The following is a 9,736-nucleotide window of genomic DNA, read 5'->3' on the forward strand; positions in this document are numbered from 1 at the left end:
TTAATGTACGGGTAAGAAAGCTCTATCGTACTCGAAAAGCTCATCAGTTTACATCATTCTAACAGTACATTTTCATACACCAATTAAATCTGGTAAGAAAATTCAGACACTTAATCTATCTTTTATTAAAAGCTGGACAAAATGACCATTCCTAAGTAATAAATACCAATAAGATAGGTAGTTGAATTCTACTATACTCTATATACTCTATATTAAGTTATAAACCCTCTTTCACCACCTACAAATGTACATTATTCTTACTTATTTTCATTACAACAATGTTTCACTTTATTTTTAACTGCTTCTCTTCTGCCATACAACTGTCCCCATTTCTTAAGTACTATATAAAGGAAGAGTAGTCACCTTACTTGCTCTCTTCTTTAAGCTCTTTCTTTCATTTGTGTTTCATTTCTTCTCTTTCCTGTTCGTCGCAATTCGAATAATAAAAAGATATACAAGGAGATATGGTGAACTTCTTCACATTAGTGACCGGGTTTCCAGGTGCGAGCGGGTTTGGATCGGCTACAACTGCTGAACAAGTTACTGAAGGGATTGATGCTTCCAACCTCACTGCTATTGTCACTGGTTTGATTTTCCAAATCCCATCTGTCCTATTTTCATTTTATGTTATGATATCGATTTTACTATAGAATTAGTTGTCGCATTATCTAAACTTCAAGGGTGGTCGTTATAATTATGAATTCATCATGATTTTTTATAGGTATGTTTGTGACGATTATCTAGAATTTTATGGACGACTATGGGTGACTGTTATTTCCAAATGTTTAATAAATGATCACATGACTATTTTTTAGCACTAGTATCACCGAAAAGTTGGGTAACACAATTTATTAAAAGTTTTAAAATCAATTGCGGTGTTCTTCATCATTTTATTATTGTTATTATTATTTCCCCTGGTCGGTCATATTAGATCTTATGCCATTGATGAATACTCTCTTTGGGATTTTACACTTTCTATAGGATATTGTGCAAATTCTAGTTTTATTTCTACTTATGTGTTAAGTTGTTTTAGTTGGATGTTAAATACATCTGGTTAACAGCTTTTTTGGGTATTGATTAGAATTTACAGTCCCCTAATAAATTGTTTGCTTAGACACACGTCAATCGGTGTAATTAATGTTTATTTTAATTTAATATTTCTATTTTTAGTAAGCTTATCTAGTGTTTTGGAATGTTCATTAGCTTTTACCTATTATAAATTTGTAAAAAAAATGTTTCAAAAAAAAAAAAAAAAAAAATTGTACCAAAACTTATTTATAAACGGATTTTTCTAACGAACGCCCTAAAGCGTTAGATAAGCATTTAAAATACTTTCTAAAAAGATATTAATTTGGGAATTTATGACAAAATTACGTGTCGACCGAAGTGATTAATATTCATTTTAATTTAATATTTTTACTTTTAGTTATCATATCTAATGCCCCAAAGGTGTTTGTAGCTTTTGCCGTTGTAACTATTAGTGCTTATGCTTGTAAAAAAATATCATTACTCGTTACATATTAGATTATTATCATAATAAAAGATTTTACTTTCTATTTAATATTTGAATTACTTTGTTTGCAATAAAAGATACCCATGAATAAGGTTAAATAAGTTAAACAACCATAATGTTTAAAAAAAAAAAAAAAAAGGTTAAACAACCATAACTCAACAACCTTTAAGCAATCTACGTAAACTTTACTATCATAAATGAATAAATTAAAATTTGCTACTTTATACAACATTTAGAATGAGGTAGATTGCAGTCAACTTATTTTAATGACAACAAATAAGCCCACCAAAAATGCAACAAATTAGCATTAAATCATCATAAACGACAAAAATGAGCAACCCTATTTTTTATTTGTAACGAAAGTAGTCAACTCAATAGTAGAGCACTCTCATTTCACCACACTAAATTCTTAAAGAAAATCACTTAAAAGAATTTTAAACCATATATAATATATATGTGATTTTTGATTTGTTTTATGGAAACATTTGCTCTCCATTTTAATTTTTCAAAATGTCAACCATGTACCAAATGATTTACCTGTATTTTCAATTTGCGTCATCCAAATTGTTTACACAACCTAAGATTCACCCAATAAATACAATATTGTTCATCTGATAATTGTGCATCCTTCAATACTCCATCTATTCTATTTCTAAATAAAAGTCTAATTTCACCTAATATTATAGAATTATTTCCTTTTTATTAGCCAAGCCCTACAATTATCCTTTTTAAAATTTGATTGTAGTAAACTAAATTCTATCCTGCTTTTTTTTTTTTTTTTTTTTCATGTTTAATTAATCAAATCGCAGTACAAAAGCTAAATGGGACATTCATTTGGACCGGAGAGAGTTTTATTACGAGTATAATGTTTGCTAGAGAAGAAGTGTGCAACCTCTAACTTCCAACCTCTTCATTTAATCCTGATTTATGTTCTTTTTTATTGGGTGACGGGCCTAAGGAAATGCCTCATTAACTTCATATTGGCTTTGGTTAATGCAAAGAAAGTGTTAAACATCATTTCATGATTTAATGCATGTAAAACTTAAATATGCAACATATATCTAGCACAAATTACATGTTCACAACTTTACCACAGGTCCTCAACTACTGTGTAGTACAAGTATGTAAATATGTAATGTATGTAGTAGAAGTAATTGTTACATTGATTACTTTTTCCAGTTGAAAAGATTCAGGGTATATTTGACTCTTGAATAATTCTCATTAAAAACATTAATTTTATTTGTTTTACTCCTTCCGTCCCCTTTTGATAGTCCCTTATGGACAAATTTTTGTCCCAAAATGTTCACCCCATTTGCTTTTTCCAACAACCATTAATATTAAGTTTTTACCAAAATTATCTCCAATTTGCAACAATACTTGTGCAAATTTAATTTTTCCATGCAAATTTTGTTTTCCCATGTACTTTTATTACTTTCTCTCTCTACTTTTTTGCATAATCAATGCCAATTTATTTTTTCAATGTAATTTTACTATTCTTATTTGTATTTATTAATTCCCGTGAAAAATGTCTATAAGGGACTATCAAAAGGGGACGGAGGGAGTATTTCTGTTGTCATCAAAACAAAAGTTAGATTGTTGATATAATAATTGCCTTACATTGGTTAAAACTAAATTCAATTGTTTTTTTAAAAAAAAAAAATTATAACAATCATATGGAACAAATTAGTAAATAAAAAAAAAAATAAAAAAATAAATGAAAAAATTGTCAACAAGAAAATTTGAAGTTTGCATAAATTGTAAAACTATATATATATATATATATATATATATATATATATATATATATATATATATATATATATATATATGATTAGAAGTACTCAGTAACTTGTAACTTTCTATCTCTCATAAATAGATAGACCATGATTAGAAGAAACTTTACGTATAAACACAATATATATCTATACTTCACAAGTCATCACAAAGCTTCTAACGCAATTTATTATAGCTAATTAATAGCATTCTTAATGAGGTAGTTATTATGAAGAAAAGTACGTCGTGAAAATGCTACTCCCCTCATTCCATAACACAAGGACGGGGCAATAGAGAAATTACTACTTGCATCCCAAAATTGAGCTTCTACTAAGTTCTTTACGTACCAATATTGGACCTACAAATTTATTTAGCATATAGTTTTTGTGTAATTTGTGTGTTGGAAATAATTAGCTGGAAAATACGTACATTTATTAGGGTTGGAGGTTGGAAGCTGGGTATATACTCTAAGGTAATTTGATCCGCAACAAATAAAGTGGTTTAATTAACATTCTAGTTCTTATGTCACTATTCCTTATCTAATCAATTTAATTCATGGGACAAGAAGTTGTCATTATCAGCAGTTCATCAATCTCACACTCACAATTGACATAATAATAACATTAATGTTTATTTATCACTTTACATTTTTACTCATTTGGGAAATAATATTTGAGATTAAAGTACATTTGAGTAGACATTCCAATTGCTTTATATTGGATTGAAAAAAAAAAAATCTTTGAACGTGGGCAACAAAATGTGTAACACAAGAAAAAGTATACATGTTTGCAACGTTAGTGATTTTATATTTGTCAAACCAATGCATTTCTTCCAAAAAAAAAATTAAAAAAAAAATTTGTCATTGCATGCTTTATAACATAAATATCTTTAATTATATTTTAACAAACAAGGTAAAAAGTTGTTTCAAAGTATATTTCGAGACTTATCTGACAAGATCCCATTAGCTATGTAAGACGATCAAATGAAAGTGTGTGAGTAGTGTAAAATATCAAACAAAATTGCAGTTAAAAAAGATTGGAGGAAATATATCATTTGTTTTTTTGGTAAATTTGATGAATAATCAAGGATGTTTTGGTAAGCTAGTTGAAGAAGACAAACATTACATGTTCAAGGACAAATTTCTATTTGTATTTCCCTAGTACAAATCCTTGTATATTTCATTTAATTAATTTTAGTAAAAATTAAATTTGAGAATGAATTTGCAAATGTGAAGGAGGAGCAAGTGGAATAGGATTGGAGACAGCAAGAGTGTTGGCACTTCGGAATGCCCATGTCATAATTGCTGCAAGGAACATGAAAGCCGCTAATGAAGCCAAGGAGATGATTCTCAAAGACAATAAATCTGCTCGAGTCGATGTTCTTAAGCTTGATCTCAGCTCTCTCACATCCGTCAGAGAATGTGCTGATAAATTCCTTGCGCTAAACTTGCCTCTTAACCTTTTAATGTAATACCATCTTTTCTAAATTCATTGGAGGACTAACAAATTCGACAACTTCAGATGCTGCAGGAAAGATGATGCTAATCTAAGAATATGTGGTATGTTTTTAATCTTGCAGAAACAATGCTGGCATTATGTTTTGTCCATTCCAGCTTTCTGAAGATGGGGTGGAGCTACAATTCGCGACAAATCATTTAGGTTAGTCGATAATCATAGATCATACATAATCTTAAGGGGTCTGGTCAGTATGACATTTAATTCAGGACAGGGAGGGATTTTCTTGAATTGATGTATTGTCTCAACGGAACTGATTTGGTACATGACAGGTCATTTTCTGTTCACAACTCTGCTGCTTGACAAAATGAAGCAAACAGCTAAAGATACTGGCATTGAAGGAAGAATAGTGAATCTGTCATCAATAGCACATCTTCACACTTATCCAGGAGGAATTAGATTTGATAAAATCAATGATGAAGACGGGTATGTTTGCTTGGTTAGAAACTCCTCTAATCCGCGTATGATTGAATTGAAGCAGCTCTAGTATATTAATTGTAACTTAATTTTACGCGAGTTTGCTGTTGGGTCATATTTTTGTTTTGCAGTTACTCTGACAAAAGAGCATATGGACAATCTAAGTTGGCAAATGTACTTCATGCAAATGAGTTATCACGCCGTCTCAAGGTTTTGATTCTCCTTTGAATCTTTAAGATTGAGTACTTTCATTAATATTTGTTGTCATCATGTTCGTAATAACTTTTTGATGAAGTTCTGCACTAGGTGTATTTCTTCACATCATTTTCCATTCAGTTCCTCAAGATTCAAATTATCAAAAACAAAAATTGAAAACATACCGCCATGAAAGTTTTGCATCATGTTTTTCTAACTGAAGAACTTAATGCTTGTTAGTAAAAATTTATCAGTGAACATTTTCTTCTGCAATCTGCATCACAGCTTATTAGATATTTCCAAGGCCAAAAACTGAAGGCGCAACCTATCTAACTATATTTCGGTGTTGTCTGCCAGGCAGAGGGCGCCAATATTACTGTAAACTCTTTGCACCCAGGATTAATCATGACAAATCTCATGAGACATTCTTACTTCCTGATGCGTATGATCTCTTGTTCTCTTACCATGCAATCATAAGATCCGTTACCTTACCATGATCCGTTACCTTACCGTGATCTGTAAGTACTGAGTATTTGATATCAATTCTTTGCAGGGTTTCTTAATCTTCTGACAGGGCTATTGCTATGGAAAAATGTGCCGCAGGTAAGAACTTACTCGCGTCTCTACTGCTATGCATATAGAGTAAATCAAACATTGTTCATTGTACTTAAAACTTTGGTATTAACAATTACAACAGAGGAACAACAGTCACTGTCACCTGCAATATGTAAGCTAATTTTTTCAAGACTTATCGTTATTCTTGCTTGTGTATTTTCTTCAGGGAGCTGCAACAACTTGCTATGTAGCCCTCCATCCGCAATTAAAAGGTGAAACAGGGAAGTATTACGTAGACTGCAACGAGTTAGAGCCATATGCACTTGCTAAAGATGAGGAATTGGCCAAGAAACTTTGGGAGTTCAGCGAGAATTTGGTGAACTCAGCTACGAAGCTTAAACAAATTAATTAGTTCAAAATACATTTGCCTTGCAAATAATTATGAAACAAAACAGTGTCCAGTATCTCTAAGATTTAATTTGTGTGCTATTACCTTGAGCAAATCATCCTGTAACAGATATGTTTAATCTTCTATGTTATGTTATGCTATGTTCAATTCAAAGGCTCTTGATCTTATTCATTATTGATTCAGCATTGTAGCAAAAGTGTACTTTTACTGATCATTTAATTTTATTGAAGTCACGAAAATATGCTTCAAAACATTACATATGGACAATAGAAGAATAGATTGCAAAAAACACACAACAGGTAACAATATATAACAAGCTAGATCAAGCCTACATACATGAGTGCCATAGTTTTAGCCTTCAGATAATTGACAAGATAACAACACGATTACACGAACAATAATCTAACACGCCTCAGGAAGGAATAATATGAAGGGCCAGTGGGTCGAAGGCTAAAGAAAGCAGCCAAAGAGTGAAACAATGGAGGCCTCAACACCTTCACAAATCACAATGTACACAACAGGTTATATTTTGCTAGAACATACAGCCTCTGTTTTTTAAGGTGCATTACTTTCCTAAATCACTTCAAACTAGCACAAATGGTATTAATGATTTGCCCCTTACTCCCTATACTAGTACGCGACAACCCGCATTATGATCAATAATTGAGCTGTGTTTGTTTGGTTTGAAATCACACACGAGTTCACCAAATGACAGGATATAGCAAAAATGTACACCAACTACAACTTCATTACATAATGGTATATACTGGTATACCCTATAATTGATTATTGCAAGAACCGCATTTATTAAGTATCACTTGTATATCCATCATTCCCTACTTCAACGACATGCCAACTATAGCCAACAAATTCTATTTAACGTACAATCAAAACGGTCGATCTGAAGTAGAGAAGAAAAAAATAAAACGATAATTTGTTGTAAAACATAATCAATAGTCAGGTTACACAACCAATTAGCATAGCTAAAGACATATGCTTAAACAAAAAAGATTAATTGACTTAAATAAGTAAGATGTAAGTGGAGTTCTTCGAGTATTAAAAAATTGTAAAAGAAAGATAGTGGAGTTAATGGTTTAATGAAAACTAATGAATGTGAGAGGAAATATATAATATAAAAAAAAAGTAGTAGTGGGTTTGGGTGGGACCATGAGAGGAGAGAGATATAATTTTTTAATGTAGCTTTTTGCTAAAAAGGAAGTGTAAAACTTATTAAAACACGTCAAATTTAGTAAATGTAACACTTATTAAAACACGAAGGGAGTAACTATAAGGGAAGAGTCGAGGGAGTTGTGTCCACATTAAAAAAAAACTATTAAAACAATAATTAAAAAAAAAAGGATTAAATTGGACAATAACAACGGCCAACCAAGCAGAAATAACAAATTGCTCTTGAGTCTTAAATTAGTCAAGTAATTGACAACTACAATAGCAGTTTCATTTGAAAAATAGAGTCCAATCAAAGTATGACAACAACTTCACAACATGACTAAAGGTCTAAAGCATCACAAAGTACGTCATATTTAGCAAATTGTCACACTTAACAATTAACATTGTAGTGATGTAGTCTCATTCATTTACTTAGCATTCATGAATTCGACCTATTGTTGATGGAGAAATTCAAGCCACATATTATTCATCCCAAGAATTTGGAGTTCAGCAGGGAAGGAAGTACTAATGAAGGTTTGTTATGCATACGCAAGTGCAAATAAATATTAAAATATTAAAAAGTACATGAGGGTGAGAAAAAGGACAAGAGAGATGGATAAGTGAGACCACTTTTAAAGTTTTAAATGTAACATGAAAAGTTTATATAGTACTATTGACAATGTAGTGATACTATTTCTACACGTAGTTAGTATCACTGAATAAATGTATAGCACCACTACATACATACATACATAGTAGCACTGAATGTTCAACGGTACTATTTGATCATCCAGTAACACTATTGATCACCCAATGTAATAATAATGCTCTGGATTCGGAATATGCATTACGTGAAAAGACCCCTATGCCCCTCATTATGCATTTACCCATACCTCCAGACTCCATGGGGATTTTATGCCTCCAATTGTTTACATTTCCACTAGCACTTTGCACACACACTTGTCACATACCATCATGCTTAGCTTCTTTGACATCAATTTTCAACATCCTAGTAATTGGATCACCCTTTATCCAAACCAAATACTATAAATATGATATAGGAGAATTATCGAACCCAATGTAATAGTAATTCTTAATACATAATGCACATTATTGATTGTGTTTACACTCCTTCACATGGATATCATGTATTCATGTTCTATGATATCCTCTCCATCCTCTTCAATTCTCTTAAACTTTCTCTCTAACTCTTCCTCCATGGATGATATCTCTGATCGTGATGATCTGAGTTTATCGCCGTCGACGATACCAATCTCACCATTGTTAAGGTTGGATTATCAAGTATGCTGAAAATAGAAAGAGGAGAGAGAAAATGAAGAAGAAGATGAGAGAGTGTTTGCGAAAGGGTTAAAGTGGACTGACCAATGTTTGGATTGCCTCACCCAATACTTTGTGTTCTTAAATTCACATCATCAAGCATACATACGAGTGCAATATTATTGCTCCCTAAAAATAAATGTGTAATGATAGTTCATCACAGGGTCATTAAGGCAAAGACCTTGCCCAAATATCACAAACAAAGCATTATTCTACAATAGTAGTACATATATGGTCCATAAAGTACACACTTCAATCATTAAAGTAGACAGTTATGTATAGTATCAAACACTCCCTGCCATTATGTATTTTTTTTTTTGTCTATTTCAATTCCTGTCCTTGTTGTATGCTATAATTGATGTATGGACTCTACTTACGTATATGAGAATGTTATCTAGGATGAGGAGCCTAGATGATTCCAAGTGCTAAAATAGTCTAACCATCTTTTAATTTGCAATTGTGCTTGCAAGGGCATTCCAACTCTAAGCATAGTCCCAAAGACTTTGGAACGGGCTTAATATCACTCTATAGCCTCAGGAGCTTTGATCTTCATGTTTAACATTGCACTAATTAATACAAATAAGTTGCCGTCACAGTTTCCATTTTCATACTTTTGAAATTAAACTTGCCACTTACAGTGGCGTATCCAGGAATTCCGAACTGTGGGTTCGGAATTTTTAAAAAAATGATGATCATATATTAACTAAATATTCAATACATAAGTTCATTTTTTTTTAATTACAAATGGATGGATTTTACAAAAAAAAAAAAAAAAAAAAAAACAAAAACACCTACAAAAGCATTTTTTGAGTTTTCATAGTTTGAAATTAAAGCGTGCTAATACATTACTACTTC

At 31.5% G+C, this 9,736-nt stretch overlaps 1 protein-coding gene across 1 annotated transcript; it reads left to right on the forward strand.

Annotated features, from left to right (window-relative positions):
• Positions 1-224: 224 nt before the first annotated feature.
• On the forward strand, positions 225-6,529 carry LOC145597883 (short-chain dehydrogenase TIC 32 B, chloroplastic-like). The gene is made up of 8 exons (XM_081654155.1): positions 225-585; positions 4,521-4,752; positions 4,865-4,944; positions 5,073-5,226; positions 5,349-5,427; positions 5,770-5,854; positions 5,966-6,015; positions 6,194-6,529. The coding sequence occupies exons 1-8, from the start codon at positions 465-467 to the stop codon at positions 6,377-6,379; spliced, it is 987 nt and encodes a 328-aa protein (XP_081510281.1). The 5' UTR covers positions 225-464; the 3' UTR covers positions 6,380-6,529.
• The last annotated feature ends 3,207 nt before the right edge of the window (positions 6,530-9,736 follow it).

The sequence above is a fragment of the Chenopodium album genome, chromosome 20 (assembly GCF_948465745.1).
Source record: "Chenopodium album chromosome 20, dcCheAlbu1.1, whole genome shotgun sequence".
Taxonomy (NCBI): Eukaryota; Viridiplantae; Streptophyta; class Magnoliopsida; order Caryophyllales; family Amaranthaceae; genus Chenopodium; species Chenopodium album.